This window comes from Hylobates moloch, unplaced genomic scaffold (assembly GCF_009828535.3).
Source record: "Hylobates moloch isolate HMO894 unplaced genomic scaffold, HMol_V3 SCAFFOLD_21, whole genome shotgun sequence".
NCBI classification, from domain to species: Eukaryota; Metazoa; Chordata; class Mammalia; order Primates; family Hylobatidae; genus Hylobates; species Hylobates moloch.
In genome coordinates, this window is record NW_026652296.1 from 41,325,178 (window position 1) to 41,345,505 (window position 20,328).

The 20,328-nt window shown below is 46.8% G+C and overlaps 1 protein-coding gene across 4 annotated transcripts in view; it reads right to left on the reverse strand.

The window, feature by feature from the left end:
• Positions 1 to 20,328, reverse strand: part of RIN2 (Ras and Rab interactor 2) — a 240,683-nt gene that overhangs the window by 26,465 nt on the left and 193,890 nt on the right. For all 4 annotated transcript variants that reach the window (XM_032142350.2, XM_032142349.2, XM_032142352.2 and 1 more), the window contains 5 exons: positions 18,993 to 19,185; positions 14,999 to 15,110; positions 10,816 to 10,888; positions 4,910 to 5,001; positions 64 to 1,197 (listed from right to left, as the gene is read on the reverse strand). In XM_032142350.2, coding sequence (XP_031998241.1) covers positions 64 to 1,197; positions 4,910 to 5,001; positions 10,816 to 10,888; positions 14,999 to 15,110; positions 18,993 to 19,185 — 1,604 coding nt within the window. The remainder of the gene's footprint in view (positions 1 to 63; positions 1,198 to 4,909; positions 5,002 to 10,815; positions 10,889 to 14,998; positions 15,111 to 18,992; positions 19,186 to 20,328) is intronic.

A 20,328-nucleotide genomic window follows, 5' to 3' on the forward strand; every position in this document is an offset into this window, starting at 1 on the left:
ATAGGTTGCACTGCCCGGACAGAGTTACAATAAATTTTATATTTTAAAAAAGTGGGTACTTACCTATTTGGTCTTCAGGGATCAGCGACTCGATGGGGGGGTCCAGCTCCGAGCTCTGAGACAAATAGTTCTTGACCTGGGTCATGAACTGCCGGATGGTCTGCAGCATGTCGGTGCTGGACACGTGGCACTCCTTGTTCTCCTGCAGGAAGCTCACGTAGTCCTGCACTAAGCACCCGAAGTAGGTGCATTTGTCCCGGGAAAGCTCGGCGATCCTGCGGACCATCCGCTTCTCCGGCGTCATGAAGGAGCTGAACACCCCGCTCACCTTCTGCAGCTGGGACTTGACGAGCTTGGGCAGCACGAAGGAGCTGCTCCTTTTCTTTTTGGACTTGATGGGGGGCGCCATGGTCTCTTGGTCACTCTCCCCCTCGTAGTCCTCCAGGCTGCTGTTGGTGTCCGCCTCGTAGCCAAACAGAGGCATGCTCCGGTCGAACTCCAGCGAGTCGGAGGAGGAAGTAGAAATGCTCATGTCGCTCAGCCGCTGCCGGCCTCCATGGCACGGGGGCCGTGATTCAGAGCTGGGCGGCGGGGCCCTTGTGCAATCCCCCGGGGCGGCCTCAGGCGGGGCCCCACCTGGGCTGCCAGCTGTGCCCAGCTCCAGCTCCCGGCCCGCGCCCGGCCGGCCGCCGCTCAAGGTCTTTGCGCCGCCTTCTGCTTCCAGAAAAGAAGCCTGCTTCTTCAGGCGGGGTGGAGGGATGGGAGTTGGTTTCGTTCCAGGCAGAGCTACGTTCCCATGTTTGTTATGGTTGACTGTTTCTGGCATGCTCGTCTGGGTTTCAGTCCTGGCCAGCCGAGGGCTTGTGTGGAGACTATTAATAGCGGGTGGCGGGGGCCTGGGTGGGGGCGACCGAGTCCGCTCCGTGCCATTCGCGTTGGGAGTCCTTGTGCTCGGCCGTTTCAGGCCTCCACTGAGGTCCTGGCTGTGCACTTTCAAGAAAAGGGGATTAATAAAGCACAGGGCCCCGTTGGTCTGGCTGCACTCCAGCTCTGAAGGCGTCCTGGTTTTGATAGAATGCACTCCATTTATAAGGCAGAGCTGACGCAGGGAGGCAGGACAGACACCGTCCGAGGAGAGAGGCCTATGGGGAGGTGGAGGGTTCGGGGGTTTGCTGTCAGCTGGGGAGCTCCAGAAATCTGAAAGTCATTATCAGTGAACACAGAATGTAAATACGGTACACTCAGACCATTCCTTCACAAATTAAAAAAAGCACACTGCATGACAACGCGAGTCTTGCGGGGTGGGGTGGGGGGTGTGTTGTACCCAGGTTTACTGCATTCCTTTACTGGAAAGGGCAGAAAGGCTGCCAGGCCCAGCTGTGGGCTCACAGGAAAGCTCCAGGGGCCTGTCACCTTCAAAGCCCTGGAGAAATGGCTTGGCCAACATAGGATTCCAGCCCTGCCTTTCCACAGGTAACTTGGAAGAAAAAAAGGAACTAGAATTGTTCCAGTGTAAGCTCAAAAAAGGTCACTGGGGCTTCCTGACTTGCTTTACAAAAACTGAACAGACTTACAAAGCAACACCACTCTTTCCCAACAACTTCTCCTGGGATGCCCTCCACGGTGCAGCTGCCAGCCAAGGAATCGGGCCTTGAAGTTCCCCTTTAATGGGCAGGACCAGCAGCTGGGCCTGGGGGGATGTTACACAATCTGCCTAGGGTTTTACACATTCAGCATTAAAACCACCAAAGGAGGAAAACTACATTCATGGGTCCCATCAGCAGAAAAACCACAGCAAGCTTAATGTGCAGTGCAGGCCCAACCATTTACCTTTGTGGTTTGGAGTCCTTCCTTCCCAAATCCTATATAACCTCCTCACCATGCTCATAAATATGCAATGCTCTGCAAAGTAGTGCAGATTGCTTATTGATCTGTACTGCCTGTGTCTCCTCTTGCAGATGAGTCTCAGTGTTCCATGTAAGTTGAGGGAGGTAGTGCTGTGATCAGTGGTGCCTGTTATAGTTTCCATTTGGGATAGGTTATTCTTTTTTTTTTTCCTAGAGACGGAGTCTTGCTCTGTCGCCCAGGCTGGAGTGCAGTGGTACGATCTTGGCTCACTGCAACCACCACCTCCCAGGTTCAAGTGATTCTCCTTCCTCAGCCTCCCGAGTAGCTGGGACTATAGGTGCACACCACCACGCCTGGCTAATTTTGGTATTTTTAGGAGAGACAGGGTTTTACCATGTTTACCAGGCTGGTCTTGAACTCCTGACCTCAGGTGATCCACCTGCCTCGGCCTCCCAAAGTGCTGGGATTACAGGTGTGAGCCACTGTACCTGGCCTGGAATGGGTTGTTCTCTATCTCTAGCTAGGCTGTGCAGTGTCTTTCTTTCCCATGGGCCCAGAATGGCTGGCCATGGGAGGACTGAGATGAAGCCCTTTGGGAGTCCTGGCTCTCCCTTGTCTGTGTGGTGACAGCCGGGTCACCTGCCTTATGTAATCTATCCTGCATCCCTCCTTCTCTCTCCCCACTCCTGCACTGTTCGACAAGAAAGCCAACAGCCACAGGTGACTATTGAGCACTTGAAGTTGGCTAGTACAACTGAGGAAGTCAATATCAAATCTCGTTCAGTGTCAATCAATTTAAATTTTAGAACTGATGTTCTGTTCAGTTACTGGAAAACATTTAAGTATCTTTGGAACTTGGTTATGAGAATCTACTTTTTTAATTGTGAATTTAATGAAATCTAAATACAAACCATGTATTTCTGACAAACATTCAGGGCCTGAGTTGAGATATGCTGTGAGTATAAAATAACTCATCGGGTTTCGAATACGTGGTATGACAAAAAGAATGTCAAACATTTCATACCTTAAAATTTTTTTATATTGGCTGCATGTAGAAATTATAATGTTTTGGATATATTAAATACAACAAAATAAATTATTAAAATCAATTTAACCTGTGTGGCTACTAGAAAATTTCAAAGTACACACAGATTAGCCTTATGTTTCTATTAGCCAGGACAGCAGGTCTTGGAGAAATTACTTCCACCTCCTTTGAGTCCTCCTTAGACTTATACTGTCACAGCTGTAAAACTTTTGTAAGGCTTCGTATACTTAGTTGATGTGTATATCTATCTCCCATATAAACTACAAATCTCATTGGCAGTAGGAACAGGCACAGGGAGTGAGAGGGGATCTTATTAACCCTGAGTGCTTGGTCTGGGGCACAGTGTCTGCCACAAAGCAGACCCTCGAGAAATATTAGTTTGATGAACAGTATTTTTACTGAGGCACAGAATTTTAAAATATGCTATCTCTACACAAAATGGATAATATGCACATTGAGAATCACAAGTCACATATATGTTAGTCAGCCCTCAGTCGCTTCTGGTTAGTAGCCACTGGAGCAAACTCTTTTCACCTCTCCCAGCATGGCACAAGCATTGTCCTTGACACTTTAGTCCTTCAGACTCAGCACTATGCACACACTAAGCCTGTGGACCATCAGACTGGAGCTATGTGGACAGAGGTCAGGAGAGAGACCTGAGACCCGGTGCACATCTTCAAGAGGCCTAGAATCTAGTTGACAATATTGACTTAACTTCAGCAAGTATTTTAATCTCTCTCCAAAGGTATGCAGAACTTAGTTGCAAGAGAAGGTGCAACTTTTAAATAGGGACGTTTCTATGGCCTGAGAGTTTTACCACTATTCTCTTTCCAAATCCCATTACCCAGTCTTGGCATCAGACAGGCCTCAAACACAGAAGGCAATCCTTCTACACATACAATCTAAGTTTCATGGCCGAGCACTGTGGCGCACGCCTGTAATCCCAGCACTTTGGGACACCAAAGCGTGTGGATCACCAAAAGTCAGGATTTCGAGACCAGCTTGGCCAACGTGGTGAAATGCTGTCTCTACTGAAAATGCAAATATTATCTGGGTGTGATGGCAAGCGCCTGTAACCCCAGCTACCCGGGAGGCTAAGGTGGGAGGATCGCTTGAACCTGGGAGGCAGAAGCTGCAGTGAGCTGAGATCTCAACACTGCACTCCAGCCTGGGTGACAGAGCGAGACTCCCTCTCAAAAAAAAAAAAAAAAAAATTGCAGTTTCAGCAGAAGGGAATTCAAAGCTATGCCCGGGCTCCTCTCTGAAGCTTCCTTGGAAATGGCGCTTATTTCAAAACAAATTCTTTAAATTAAGAGAAAATTATGCCAGAGGAGGAATACATACATCTTTTATTTGCTGGGTCAAGTATCATAGTGAGTGAAGTCCTAAAATCTTAAGAGAATTTTCTCTTTTGATCTAGGAGGAACATTTTTTGCAAAAGCTAAACCCACATAGATTCCCCCAAGGCAATGGGGAAAAGAAGTTAAAGTGGGTGAGTTGTATGTCTTGATCCATTGTCAACCATTGTCCGGCAGAATTGTGGGACTTAGGGGACACTGGCAAAGGGTCAGGACGGGGAAGCAAGTACCCAGCTGCCAGACCAAGGATCCCCGACCGGGTTAGGACATGGGCCAGAACAGCAGGACAAGAATTGAACGACGAGAGAGGAAGTGGGACAGATGTTACTCTAGATGTCTGTGCTGTCAAATTCCTCAAAGCACAGAAGTGCCGTCAATGCCCATGTGCCCCTCAAAAAAAAAAAAAACATGCGCACGAGATGCACTACACTGGATTTCTCTGTCAAGTGCTGCCTCTCCCCAGTAAGATGCCTCAGAAAGGGAAGACATCAACACGTTACAGATGTTTACATGAGGACGTCGACATTTTGGGTAGCCCAAACTCATTGATGGAGAAGCTGGAGAGCTTGACGGAACAATGTAGCCTCAGTGAGCCCACCATTGACTCTGCTCCATGGATTCATTTTTAGATAGACTCAGGCAGGGGGCACACACTTACTTAGTCCCATCTGGGCCAGTTCTTCAAGCTGAGCCTCCGACTTGGCTGTTGCAATGGCATATGGCAACTTCAAGGTAAATGGCAGAACATCCCTGATTGTTCAGAAAAAGAGAGAATGTTTGTAATTACATGTCTGGTTTCTATCTTGTGTTTATTTTCATCATAGAGATGTGTTAGCTTAAACCCTTTAAAATGTCCTAAGTAGACACCATACCGTATCAACGAAGCTATCTTTCCTGGTGGTAAAACTTAACACTTACAATTCCTGTCTGCATTATCACACTCAGGACAGGCTGAGAGATAAACCAGCATAGTTTCAGTATCAAAGTAGGGACCCAATTGCCCTGCTGGGTAGCTAAAAGGTATGTAGAGTTTACATCAGACTCGCTGACTTGTTGGTAGATCTAGCATGCATATAAAACATTATGTACTAATTCACTGCATGCCCATGTGAATGTTGGGCCGAAAACTGCCTGGGCAGGAATGTGGAATCCTAAACCGAGATGAATTAGCCCATTGCCTTGCACACTGCAGGCTCTCAATGAATATCTGTCGGCTTTACTTATGAAATCTTCCCATTAGAGCCCACACATTGGCCTTGGTGTGCTGGAGACAAAACTTTCTCCTGTGTTTGAAGGCAGAGCTTCTCTAATGTACAGATAGATACCCAGGGTCTCGTTATACTGCACACTCTGATTCCAGAGGTCTGGGAGGGACTGGAGATTCGGCATTTCTGCCAAGCTCTTAGAGGATGCTGATGCTGCTGGACCCTGGACCAGGCTTTGAATAGGAAAGCAAGTCTAAGGCCCCTCATGCCAATAACCCCGGCACCCAAGCAGCATGGTGCCACGTGCAGATGGACAAACACACATGGCAGAGAGAGCAACAGACCCAACAGGAGAGAGCCCAGCCAGCATCAGGGGCCTGCCACAGCCATGGGCCATGACCTGCTTTCTTGGAAAGGGCAAAGGCAGACTTAAACATTTGCTCATGTTCATACACAAAGGTTAGGACCATGCTCTAAGCACTGGTGAATTCCCCACAGGGCAAAGCACAACACTGTCCTGACACAGACAGGCAGAAAGTGCTTGAATGAATGAATGAATGAATGAATATTCAATAACTGGTGACTTAATCAAAAAGGAGAGTTTGTTTGTTTGTTTCTTTTTCCAGTGGTGGTAACAGTCTTACAAAGAAATAATTATTCATTCATTTGTTCCACAGATGTTTATGATCATCTGCGATGTGCCAGACATTGCATCAGGGGCTGGGAACAAAACAGACGGAAGTTCCTGCCTGCATGGAGCTCCATGTCAGGGGATACCAATAAACAAACACACAATTTACAGAATCTATGAGAAGGAGATCCATGACATGGATAAAAATGAAGCAGGAAAGGAGAATAAAGAATGTTTGAGTGTGAAGGTGGCCAGACAAGGCTTCGTGACCAGGCAGCATTTGACTGAAGATCTAATGGTGGCCAGGGGTTAAATCATGAAGGGAAGGACCTTCCAGGCAGAGTGAGCAGCAGGTGCAAAGGCCCTGGGGTGGGGAGGATCTGGCATGGATGAAGAACAGCAAGGAGACCACTGTGGCTGGAAGGTGCTGGTAAGGAACACAACTTGGAGTCCTGCCTGGATTTTGTCATCATGAGACGTGCTGAGAATTGCCACTGACGAGAATAATGATACCAAACAACCTATTGTTTACAGTAAAATTAGGCAACATTCTTGGATAAACCAGATTAAATCTGGATGACTGGAGAATTTTGGAGCCATGGAAGCTGTTAACAATGAATAACAAATTAGTAAGTCAATGAAAAGAAGAAAAAAACAAGAAGGTTTTGACACTGTACCACTCTGCTAATGTAAAGCCAGGAGGCTGCTCTTTCTTGGGGGTCAGGCCCAGATCACCTCTTCCTTCCACGAGACCTTTCGCTTGTCCTCAAATGTTGCGAGCACCCCCTTTGCTTGGCCACTTGTGTCTGTCTGAGATGAAGCAGGCAGCACTGCAGGGGATTGCTGTGTCTGTAATAGCTGCTGCCTGACCTGGCAGGGCGGCAACCCTGATGATAATCTCAAGTGAAGATTAATGGGAACCACAGCCTTGTAACACCAAACTAGACTGTAAATATGTGTTTGTGTGGCCGGACCAACTTAATTAAAATCTACTTTCCTCAGACAATTTGGGGGGAAAGCTGCATACCACAAAACCAACCTATGTTTATATTAAGCTTTTACCTTGCTCAGTGCAGTACCTGGAGCTTAAACATCACATGACTGGTTTGGGGTTTTCTTAATGATATATGACAGGAAGCCACACCTGTCCTTGGTTAATGGATGGTTTCAGGCTTTGATCTACTAGAGAATTAGATGTTGTACATGCATCCTCTCCCACTGTGCCAACCAGGGTGCATCCCAGCATCTTCACACACACATGCACACACGCATGCACATGTGTGCACACACACACACACAGGGACACCTTCTCACTTACTTAAAGAAAGGGGCCTCAATTCTAAAGCTTGCAAAACAGACAAACAAAAGCCATCATCTTAGATAGAAATGTTTCACCCCAGAGTTAAAACATGTGCAGTCCAGATTTATTTTGTTTAACTTTGCTCTATACGTAGATTTCTAAAGGGGAGGGGACAAAGATCATCGGGCAACTACTATTAAATTACAGCAGGCACTGTAACTCGTGTGGGGCCTGGAACAGCCATGGGAGGAAGCCGTGATGCCCCCATTCTGTGGATCAGGAGCAGATGATGACGCAGACAAGTGAGGTCCCTAGCACACCCTCGCAGAGCTAATGGAGGTGAAGCGAGGGTCGAAACCCAGATGTGTTGGACCCTAAGGTCTGAGCAGCTGAATAGTATGGTGGGAAAATATGGGCTTTGGCATTAAGGCAGGCCTGAGTTCAACTCCCATAACTGTCACTTACTGATTGAATGATTGTGGGCACGTGCTTCACTTTTTCTGCCTCAGTGTTTTCATCATCCTAATTTATAGGGTTGCCATGAGGATTAGAAATATGTATGTATGGTGCTTAGCACAGATATAGAAGACCCCTAAAATTATTATTTCCTCTATTCCTCTATTCTGGTCTGAGGACAAGCAGCATTAGCCTCATCCCCTGGGAGCTCGCTGGAAATGCAAAACCTCAGGTACCACCCCAGACCCACTGAATCGGATTCTGCATTTAACAAGACTCCAAATGACTCTAGTACTCTCGCTACTACACTGATAACACCAAATCAACAGAGCGCTGCCAGGCATTGGGGGTGAAGGTGTGCAGTCACTATTTGTATTCTCAACGACACTCTTCAGCGAGCCTTCCCACTATGGCAAATCCTATGTTTATTGATTCGTGAATTCTCTTGTGCAATGCATATTTGCATATGCATGCTGTGTGAAACACCAGAACCAATAATCCAATCACTTTCTTTACTTGAATATATTTATATACTAACAGCCAACTAAAAAATGTCACAAATATTCTCGTAAGACTAGGTAAATCAACTACCAATTGCTAAGAACATAGATGTTTCTTAGCATAGAAAGAGAAACAAAAACATCAAATATCTTTGCATTTTGGAACAAACGGGGAAATTAATCTTGGCCTTCCTACCTGCAAAACATCAATTTTGGAGTTTTCCTGTAAGTACCTTATATATTGGTATCATGCTTTATAGTTTATAAGGCTTTCATATACTTTATCTCCTTGCATCTTCAAACAGTCCTGGACAGCAGGTACTCCAGTCTACCATGAACACTGATGGTAACTTTTCTATGCTATTGCCAAATATTGCTTTGTAGGTGTAATGATTTTTCCCAACAACTCCACAATTACCAAAAAGCAAACAGTGAAAAGTAAATATCAGCCAGCTTCACCCCTGGCCAACATGTTAGCATTGAGACTTACTCCTCCAACCTGGTTGGCTTTAGGCCAGACCAGGTGTGGTTCCCTGGGGATGTGTGTGTGTGTGTGTGTGTGTGTGTGTGTGTTGGGGGCTGTGCTTCTGCACCAGCCTCCTCTCTTTGGGCAGCACATTTCATTTCCTCACACAGGCTTAAGAGATCTGCCCAAATCATGGCAGGCAGGTTGCATCCTCTTGGGAGGTGCTCCCAGGTACTGGTCCCATTCTCAGTGAAACCTTCATTTTCTTCCCGCTGGTGAGCAGCGCTGAATTCCTCCCCTGGAAGTGCCTCCCCTTCCTGAGGCCATTTCTTGTGTGGCTTCAGCTGACCTGGAGACTTCAGAGGGTGAAGAGCTTAGTGGCTCCTGGCCGGGCACGGTGCTCACGCCTGTAATCCCAGCACTTTGGGAGGCTGAGGTGGGCAGATTGCCTGAGGTCAGGAGTTTGAGACCAGCCTGGCCAACGTAGTAAAACCCCGTCTCTACTAAAAATACAAAAATTAGCTGGGCATGGTGGTGCATGCCTGTAATCCCAGCTACTCAGGAGGCTGAGGCAGGAGAATCGCTTGAACCCAAGGAGGTGGAGGTTGCAGTGAGCCGAGATCACGCCATTGCACCCCAGCCTGGACAACAGAAGTGAAACTCCATCTCAAAAAAAAAAAAAAAAAAAAAAAAGCACGTAGTGCCTCCTGCCCTCTGGCAGAGTCTAGTCAACAGGCACTTGGTCTTTGAGAAACAACCTAATTCTTAAATTAAAATAAACTGAGCCAAACTCAAATAAACTCCCCAGCCTATATGCGTGTTAGCTGTGAGAAGTGATGTCTGAAAACATCCTAGTAACACATTTTCCTGTCTCTGCCTTATCAGCTGCCATGGACAGATAGAGAAGAAAAGGAGGCCAAACTGAACTCAGCCCCATAAGAGGAGGCAATGCCAATTCCTGCAGATAACAAGAATTTTGATTCTTAATTACTGAAAAAACACTTGATGTGAAAAAACTGTTATTGCTAGTAAGAAAAAAATGGAAAAAAAAAAAAAGAAAGCCTTTCACAATGCACACCCTGTTGACTCTGGTTAATATTCTGATTCTGGGTGGGGTGCGGTGGCTCACACCTGTAATCCCAGCACTTTGGGAGGCCGAGGCGGGTGAATCATCTGAGGTTAGGAGTTCAAGACCAGCCTGGTCAACATGGTGAAAACCTGTCTCTACTAAAAATACAAAAAATTAGCCGGGCATAGTGGCAGGCGCCTGTAATCTCAGCTACTCAGGAGGCTGAGTCGGGAGGATTGCTTGATCTCAGGAGGCAGAGGTTGTAGTGAGCCAAGATCGTACCACTGCTCTCCAGCCTGGGTGACAGAGTGAGACTTCATCTCAAAAACAAAAAACAAAAAACAAAAAACAAAAAACTGATTTTGGACTTAACATTGTATAGAACAAAATAGTTGCTTTGGTTATGAAAAGGACATGAGCACCCAGTTGGCCTGAAGGACAAGACTGATGGGCTGGTTTAAGGAACCCACATTTGTAGAATGAACTCCATCCCTTATAGAGTTTTCAGAGGCATTATCATGAACCTTTCAAAGTCACAGGTTTGCATGCACAGTCCCTTTCTGTGTGTATGTGTGTGTGTGCATGTGTGTGTGTGTGTGCATGTGTGTGTGCATGTGTGCACGTATGTGCATGTGTATGTGTGTTTCCTGCTTGATGGGTCTGGCTGAAAGGAGCCTTGGGAGCAGCTTGAAGAAATAATCATATGAAGGATAATTTATGTTTGGAGGGGTTGGGGTAGTTGTTTTGACCTTAAACCTGGCATGATGTGTACTTGGTGAACCCATTCACTTGGTGAACATTTTACTTAAGTAACCAGTCTTAATCTGCCAACATCAAATAGGTGGCCAGCCTCCTAGATCCTTCAAGAAACCTCAGGTTAATTATATCCCACACACCAAACAGGGCCCTGAAACCGTATGAGAGGAAGAGGCCTTACCTGCTGATGCAGTAGAAAGCAATGAGCCGGAATAAATCTGCAAAACTGATTCCTGAGCCTTCCAGGGAAAAGGCTGGAAAAGAGATTTCAGAAACCAGCTGATTCTCCCTGAGCACGTTCTGGGACAGGAACAGCCCCCTAAACACCACGTGTGTGGGACCATCTGAGTACTCTCAAACAAACTACCGTGTGGCTTATCAGAACCAGCTGTGCAGAGGAGGCATGTCAGCCAGCAGCCACCGGTAAACAGCCGATGATCTGGAAGTTCATCGCTTGACTCATACCGAGCACATGCTCCAGTGCTTGGTAAACAGACCAGGACAGACTTGAGTTGCACAACTGTCTTTTTTTTAACTTCAGAACACAAAGGGCAGGGGACAAGGGGCCAGTCTGTCTGGATTGTATCAGCATGGGACAGGGCTTGGGGAACACCAAAACCCCTACTCCCCTCGATCCCTTGACCCTCCTAGGACTCACACTTCCCTGGTCACTCCTTTTTGCCATAACAGAGCACCTGTGATAAAAGCGCACGGGAGAAGGATTGTAGAGCTGGGAGGATATGACGAGGTTCCCCGAAATCAGCTTTTGGTTAAATTCAACATGAAAGATTCCAAAACTGGCCGGGCATGGTGCCTCACGCATGTAATCCCAGCACTTTGGGAGGCCGAGGAGGGAGGATCTCTTGAGCCCAGGAGTTTGAGACCAGCCTGGGCATTATAGCGAGACTACATCTCTCTTTTTTTTTCTCTCTCTCTCTCACTTTTTTTTAAAACAAAGATTCTAAGACCCATTTGCTTGGAGTGTTGTTCCCCCCTCCACCCCTGCTCCAGTGTTCAAATTTTCTAACACAGAAGACATGTTCTGGGCCGGCTGTGGTGGCTCACGCCCGTAATCCCACCACTTTGTGAGGCCAAGGTGGGTGGATCACCTGAGGTCAGGAGTTTGAGACCAGCCTGGCCAACATGGCAAAACCCCGTCTCTACTAAAAATACAAAAGTTAGCTGGATGTGGTGACACACACCTGTAATCCCAGCTATTTGGGAGGCTGAGGGAGGAGAATCATTTGAACCAGGGAGGTGGACGTTGCAGTGAGCCGAGATCGAGCCACTGCACTCTAGCCTGGGTGACAGAGAAAGATTCTGTCTCAAAAAAAAAGAAGACACATACTGTCAAGATGGTGGTGTGGCATTTTGCACATCTTCCAAATGCTGGAGCAGCAAGTGGTCTGACTTCAAATACTCATGAATGTGCCAGCCAGCCCTCACAGCACCTCAGCTGAGCAACTCACACTGATATTCCTCTAAACATTTGAAATATCCTCAGTTTTATGAAGATTTCTTCAATCCGATGTGTTTCATCTCACTCATACCCTCATTTATTTTGCTTATTTGCCTTTTTTTTTTTTTTTTGGAGACAGAGTTTCGCTGTTGTTGCCCAGGTTGGAGTGCAATGGTGCAATCTCAGTTCACTGCAACCTCCATCTCCCGGGTTCAAGTGATTCTCCTGTCTAAGCCTCCCAAGTAGCTGGGATTACAGGCATGTACCACCAGGCCTGGCTAATTTTGTACTTTTAGTAGAGACGGGGTTTCTCCATGTCAGGCTGGTCTCGAACTGCTGACCTCAGGTGATCCGCCCACCTTGGCCTCCCAAAGTGCTGGGATTACAGGTGTAAGCCACTGCGCCTGGCCGCTTATTTGCTTTTTTGTATTATTTTATTATTTCTGTAGCACCCCCAAAAAACATCCATACCTCTACATGTATACCATCACAGACACACAGAAACAACAAACACACATGTGTGCCACAATTTGTAGAGTTAAGTAGGAGGGAACTAATTTGGAGCAGGTTAGCTTCTCCAAGCCTCAGTTTTCTCATCTGGAAAATGGACTCTAATAGTACTTTCCTTATCTCCCAGAAGGGTGGTGGGGGGAGCTGAAATTTTTAAAAAATGAAATAATTTATGTGAAAGCATTGTTTCCAAATATGAGGTGTTGTTTATTATTAAGCTGCACTGTCCGTAAGTTATGACAAAATATCTGAATATTCATTTATTTGAGATAGAGTCTCACTCTGTCACCCAGGCTGGAGTGCAATGGCACGATCTTGGCTCACTGCAACCTCCACCTCCCGGGTTCAAGCGATTCTCCTGCCTCAGCCTCCTAAGCAGATGGGATTACAGGCTTGCGCCACCACACCTAGCTAATTTTCGTGTTTTCAGTAGAGACGGAGTTTCACCATGTTGCCCAGGCTGGTCTCGAACCCGTGGCCTCAAGTGATCCGCCCACCCCAGCCTCCCTGAATGTTTTTATAGCAAGTCCTTCCTTCACCTCAATTCACAGAGAAGATAAACAGGCCCTGACTGAGAAGGGGCCATTGCAGTGGGACCCAGGCCTGTGGTAACTAGTTATGACCAGGCTTATGCTTTATTTAAACAAGCTCTTTTAACCACTTGAAGCCACCTGGAGAAGATTAGGGAAGTGACTGAGGCCTCGTCAAATTATGGGGCAAAAACCTTTGGCCACAAGGACCTCAACGAACAACCAGCAAGCTTCCACACACATTGCCCATGCTTCTGGAAGAGGCGAGGAAGTGGCTTCCGACCAACACATCCATTGTGCTCCACTTTGGACATTAGGGAGGAATTTAAAAACCAGTTAGATCTGTGGCTTCTTGCCTCGTGGACTTTTTTTTTTTTAATATTTTTGGGTTGTTTTTTCATTTTTAAGACATGGTTTGGCTCTGTTGCCCAGGCTGGAGTGCAGTGGCACTATCACGGCTCACTGCGCTTAAGTGATCCCACCTCAGCCTGAGTAGCTGGGACTACAGGCGTGTGCCATCATTCCTGGCTAATTTTTTTTTTTTTTTTGTAGAGATGGAGTTTTGCCATGTTGCCCAGGCTGGTCTCAAACTCCTGAGCTCAAGCAACCCTCTGGCCTTGGCCTCCCAAAGCGCTAGGATTACAGGTGTGAGCCACGGCACACAGCCCCTCGCAGACTTTCAAAAGCCAATTCAGAATTAATTAATTCACTTAATATAAATTCATTATCAATTCACCTAACACATTATTAACTCAATATGAATTCAGTATCTTTCAAACAGTGGGTTTGCAATGTACCTTCTGGTTGCGTCCTAATGTATTTACATTATTGGCTGGGTTCCGCCTGCTCATGCGCCTTTCAGGGGGAAGTTTTTCCCTGGCATCCACGACCTTGTGGCCTTGTGAGATCCAGGTTGACAATTGAGCTGGAGGCGGTTCACAGTCAGCCTGGCAGGTTTTATCCTCCCCTGACTCAGTTAAAGGTCATTTGGCTCAGCAAGATTGTGCCCTCCCGGCTGAGTAGAATCTCATCTCGGCCCTGAAATTGACCTTCATCTACACCTTCAGCTTCTCCAAATGCAGGTGGTGAGGTGCTGGGAAATCGGGAAGCAAGTGGGAATCCCAAGCTCTGTCTTGCTTCTGAGCTCTCTCCTCCTGGCCTGCTCCTCCCACTCCTCCCCCTTTGATGGGCAGATCCATCTTCCGATCCTTTCTTGGAGGCTGGCAGTACATCAGAACTGTGTGTTCCCTTTTTTATTTAAAATTTGGCCTCCCGACACTCCACATTTCCAATGACCAATCGTGGAACAGCAGAAAGAAAACCAACACTTCTGAACACCACTCTCCCTTCAAAATGTTCATCGAAAGGTTGGATTCTGCCTCTGATTAGCTGCATTTCATAGAAGACTGAACACTGATTGCCTGGAGGGAACAGGTCTGCTCAGGGATTATTTATTCACGAAGTGCAGACACATGCTTTAGGATTAGATCCTGTAAAAGGGCTCTCGCTACAGTCTCCTTGCAATTTAGTCATTGACAAACCTGGGAACCGAATTCGTATTCCACTTAACTGGGTAGGGGGAGAGGAAGTCAACCTCTATTAGTTCCCTACCATATGCCATGCAGTAGGCTGCACACTTTATATTCAGGTTGCTTGACTCATTAACAACTCAGAGGTTACCATCACCGTATTATACAGATGAGAAAACTGAGGCTCCTGGAGTAGGTTACGTGTCTAGTCATTCAGTGGCAAGACTCACACCCATATCTGCCCATCTCAAAACCAGAGCTCCTTCCATTTCCATTCCCTGCAGAGCCCCGCGGCCCTCATGTCAGTCAGGACCTGAGCATCCAATGACCACTTACTGTATGTGCTTTCCTTTATGGCAAATTCCTTGAGTGGGGCCCCAAATTCACAGGGCAGGCGGAGGGAGAGGACTTTCTTCTGCATTTTGGTAGATTTATGAACCAGGAAGATCTAGTGGAGGGAAAAGAAATACAAGCTTTAGGAAATATCTAGAATGTTGAAACCCAAGCATCTGGTTTCCCTCACGCTCAATGAATAGAACCCCTTCATATCCACACTGCATGGCTCCCTGCAGGAAACTCTCCTGCCATAGAAAGGGATGCTCAGAGCCCAGGCTGCAGACACCTTTGTTCATTACTGGCATCAAAAGAATCCTGCTTTCCCTCTGACAGAAGCTTCTCCATGGGGCTAAGAACTCCCCTAGTCTGCACAAGCATTTTCAGTTCTGTGACTGTTTTACTGCTGAAGTTATATTCTCCAGCCCCTGTCTTATACATCTTGATTGGTGAAACCTAAATTCTAAACACAGGTAGTAACATGACTAAACCATAGGAATTGGGATTTCATTGGTTAACTTGGCTTATGAGGATATTTACAATAGAAATTTAAGTTTGTGGCTAACAGTGAAAAAGCAGAAGTTGCTTTGTTTTTTGTTTTCAAATTGAAATCTGAATTTCTAGCTCTTCTTGGAAAATGAGATGATATAGCAAGACCAGACAACAATCTACTGGAGCTGAAAAATGGCTGTTCCATTTGGGTGGTGGGTGGATGCACTCTGAAGTTGACCCTGGTGGACATGGAAGCTGTCCATTTATTCCTGACTCACTTCACATTCTACCAGTTCCCTCAAGAGCCTAATATTGTCTTTAGACACATGCTTTAAAACAGCCCAATTCCTAGTGCTGATCTCAGGACACCATTCTGGCCCTCATCACTGCAGAGGTAAGTATGCTGTGTACTGTTGTGCAGGCCGTGCACTGCACAACTCCAGCAGGCACCATTCACCTAGCCTACAAAAGAAGTGACTCTCCCTAGAGTATGGCATGTGGCAGCCCGGCTGAGTCCTGGTTCCCTTCTGTGGAGCATGACCCTTCTCCAAAAATCTTATTCTGTCTGTCATGCTTCTTTAGCTACTTCTCTTTCGTCTGCATTTAAACACCTTACTCTCTACCTCTTCTCTCCCCTACCTGTCTAGTCTTTCCTTTCTTCCCCGCCTAATCTTCGCTCCTCTCTTTATCTCCAGTTAATAGCTCGTAAGATACTTTATTTAGGGGGTGGGAAGATGGGTATGGGACTTGGCTATCTGGTGAAGAATGAAGCTGGAAGACCTTGAGTTCTCTTTTCTCCTGGCATCGTGGGGATGCATCCATAGGATTCATCCAGTAGCAGGTTCTGGGAATCAGTGCCTCTGGGACACCCTAAAACTGAAGCAGATGCTTCCTAAATAGCATCCTGATGGCTAAGAGGCCAAAGCACTGCGGAGAGGCAGCTGTTGGTTGTTAGGAGAGGAAGTAACACTCCCTTTTCCAAGTGGAGATCTCCCTGAGCCTTGGGGTTGGGGAGTGCAATCTCTAGGCCTTGTTTTTTGGAGGACTGCAGCCTTACATTGTATCAGGGGTTGGCAAAGTCTGGCCTGCAGACAAAATCCATCCTGCCATCTGTTTCTGAGTAAAGTTGTATTGAAACACAGCCACGCTTGATCATTTACATATTGTCTATGGCTGCTTTTGCATGACAATAGTGTAGTTGAGTAGTTGTGACAGAGACCGTATAGCCTGCAAAGCCAAAAATATTTCACTTTGCCCTTTACAGAAACAGTTTGTGGACCCCTGTCTTAGATTGTAGAATAATTAAGGATGGGCACCCCAAAAGCCCACTTCACTCATGCCACCATGGCCAGTCTCTCAAATCCTCCTTTTTCACACACTTTTAGCCACCTGCTTTTCTCTCTCTTCTTTATTTTATTTTATTTTATTATTTTATTTTATTTTTAGATGGAGTCTCACTCTGTCATCCAGGCTGGAGTGCAGTGGTGCAATCTCAGCTCACGGCAACCTCCACCTCCTGGGTTCAAGCAATTCTCCTGCCTCAGCCTCTGGAGTAGCTGGGGTTACAGGTGCACGCCACCATGACTGGCTAATTTGTGTATTTTTAGTAGAGACAGAGTTTCGCCATGTTGGCCAGGCTGGTCTCGAACTCCTGACTTCAAGTGATCTGCTCGCCTTGGCCTCTCAAAGTGCTGGGATTACAGGCCTGGGCCACCATGCCTGGCCTCTCCCTTCGTTATTCTTGACTGTCCTGGTCCACGTTACTCCTGTCCTGGCCCTGCCCTCAACCTGCCCAAGTTCATCAGGCAGGCCCTGTGCAGGGATCAGGCAGGCGGACGGGGAGAACATGCCTGGCTTGTTTCCCATGCAGGTCTCAGCAAGAGTGGACGTGCCCTACCTTGGGAGGGGGAGCTGGGCAGGCTGTTGCCTAGCTCTGCAGCAACTTCTGTCTTTGGAATGTTTTGCAGAAATGCAAGAGCAGACAATTCAGCTGGCTGAAAGTGAGGCTTCACAGAAGGTGAGGAAATCCTGATCCCATAGAACAAAACTAGAGGCAGCAGCTCTGTGTTATGGCCAAGGGTTCTCTGCAAAGATGAGAAAGCACCGTGCCTTGTTCCCCTGAGCATGTTCTAGCAGAGGTCTTAGTTCTACCTGTTTCTGCCTGATGAGGGATAAAGAAAGATTCATATGTTTTTTAAAAAGTGAGAACAGATAGACTCTGACCGCTAGGAAACTCAAAAATGTATTTGGTGCCCAATTCTTGTGACATTCCTCAGCTAGCTACTAATGGGATTTTCTCCTTGCTTCTCCATCTAGTTCTTAGGCTCTATCTTGTGTTGCGTGTTAAGTATTATTTTGTCTGTGACTTATTGTATTTATCCTTTGGAAGTAGACACTGCACACAAATGCTGTCTACTATAACTTTGTACTACAATGAAAATGTTCCAAATTCTGTACCATCTAATATGGTAGCCAGCCGAGGCCAGAGAGCACTTAAAATGTGGTTACGGTAACTGAGGAGCTGAATCTCTAATTTTATTTGCTTTAATTCATGTAAATTTAAAGAGCCACATGGAGCAAGAAGCTACCATATTGGATAGCACAAGAGATACCAGTCACTTTTTTTTTTTTTTTTGAGACAGATTCTCACTCTGTTGCCCAGACTGGAGTGCAGTGGCACAATCTCTGCTCACGGCAACCTCCACTTCCTGTGTTCAAGTGATTCTTCTGCCTCAGCCTCCTGAGTAGCTGGGATTACAGGCGTGTGCCACCACACCTGGCTAATTTTTGTAATTTTAGTAGAGATAGAGTGCCACTGTGTTGCCCAGACTGGTCTAGAAATCCTGGCCTCAAGTGATCTGTCCGCCTTGGCCTCCCAAAGTGCTAGGATTACAGGCCTGAGCCACCGTGCCCGGCTGCAGTCACTTTTTTGAGGACCTTCCACAAGTCGTGGAGTGGTCTGGATGGGATGGACAGTGGTCTTGGATAGGCGGTAGCTGAGGAAACCACATTAGACTTTGGTCTGTGTAGAAAGCCCAGGGAAAAGAGGACTCCAGAGCAGGCAAATCTATGGACACAGAACTTTTGAAGGCTGGGTCCCAAGTCGGATGGCTGGACCCTGGCAGGGCTCCCAGGCTCAGAAGGAGAGGAAGGCAGCAGAGGCCACCAAGGATCTCAGACCCAGGCTCATCCTCAGTGTCCAGGCTCAAGAGGTCAGACCCAGACTTCTGGCCAGTGGCCCCTACTCGCTACCCAGATGCTCAGTTACTCTGCTGGATCCTTGTACCTCCCATGGTAACTGAGCAGATAAAGACAGAAAGACACATCGTGAAGGGCTCTGTTCCTGGGTTTCCAGAATATTTCTGCATTGAAAACTAGTTACACATCAGGAGACATGCTCCTTACAAGCTGGGAAGAACTTTCTGGAACCAACTCCAAGTGTTTTTCTTTAAGCCGGCAGCAGTCCTGCCTGCCTCCACCTGCTTCCCGAGGTTCTGAGTCTTACCCCCGGAGGCTGGGCCTGCAGGACCTCTGCTGCCTCCTCCTCACTCAGACTCAGCTGCAGCCATATGGGGTGGGTGTGGAGGAGCCGGTCCAAGATGCTGAGCCTGTTGGAGAGGCTGTCATAGCCTGAGTCCCGGGCACAGGTCTTCACGTCCTCTTCCTCGGAATAGCCACCATCCTTGTGTCTTACCATGCTAGGAGAAAGGAAAGTGGCAGGGTCAGCTGGCTGCAGTACCATTTCCGTAACAAGGAGACCGCCCCTACAACTTCATAGGCCAGGCTTGCCACCGCACATACCCCATCTTGTGATCGCCCCCTTAATGATCTTCTCTTCCAGACTGAAAGCTTTCTGAGGGCAGACACAATGTTTTATTTTACCCTATATCTCTAATATTAAAAACAACACCTTGCACTGGACAGACCTGACCTTCTATTCCTAACTCCATTTTCAAAAGTTCTAAGCATCCTAAATGCCGTTTATTCAGGCTTTGTCTTCTGACATAAAATAGTTCTTTTTTATCTTCTTCTTCTTTTTTTTTTTGAGATGGAGTCTCATTCTGTTGCCCAGGCTGGAGTGCAGTGGCGTGATCTGGGCTCACTGCAACCTCCGTCTCCTGGGTTCAAGTGATTCTCCTGCCTCAGCCTCCTGAGTAGCTGGGATTATAGGCGCACACCACAATGCCCGGCTAATTTTTGTATTTTTAATAGAGATGGGGTTTCGCCATGTTGGCCAGGCTGGTCTTGAACTCCTGACCTCAGGTGATCCGCCTACCTCAGCATTTCAAAGTGCTGGGATTACAGGCATGAGCCACCCTGCCTGGCCAATATAAAACATTTCTAACTTTGAGGACAGAACCCTACATGCGAAATAGCATGGATGGCAACCGTGATTTCCTAATGCTCAGTAGCATTTCTCATAAGCACAACCATGCCCCAGTCTAAAGGCAAATGCACTCACACAGATTTATTTTGTACCTGAATGATTGGATTTTATTTCTTCTCACAAATCTAAGCATTTTTATTACTGACTTTATTTATAATAAAACTTCACAGAGGAGTGATGCTGTGCTATTTGTGAAATCATGTCGACATTATTCATAATAGCTAACAAGTGGAAACAACCCAAATGTCTGTCAGTTGATGAGTGGATGAACAAAATGTGGCCAAGTGTGGTGGCTCACGCCTGTAATCCCAGCACTTTGGGAGGTTGAGGCGGGCAGATCACTTGAACCCAGGAGTTCAAAGCCAGCCTGTGGAACATGACGAAATTCCATTTCTACTAAAAATACAAAAATTAGCCAGGTGTGGTCATGCGCACCTGTAGTCCCAGCTAACTC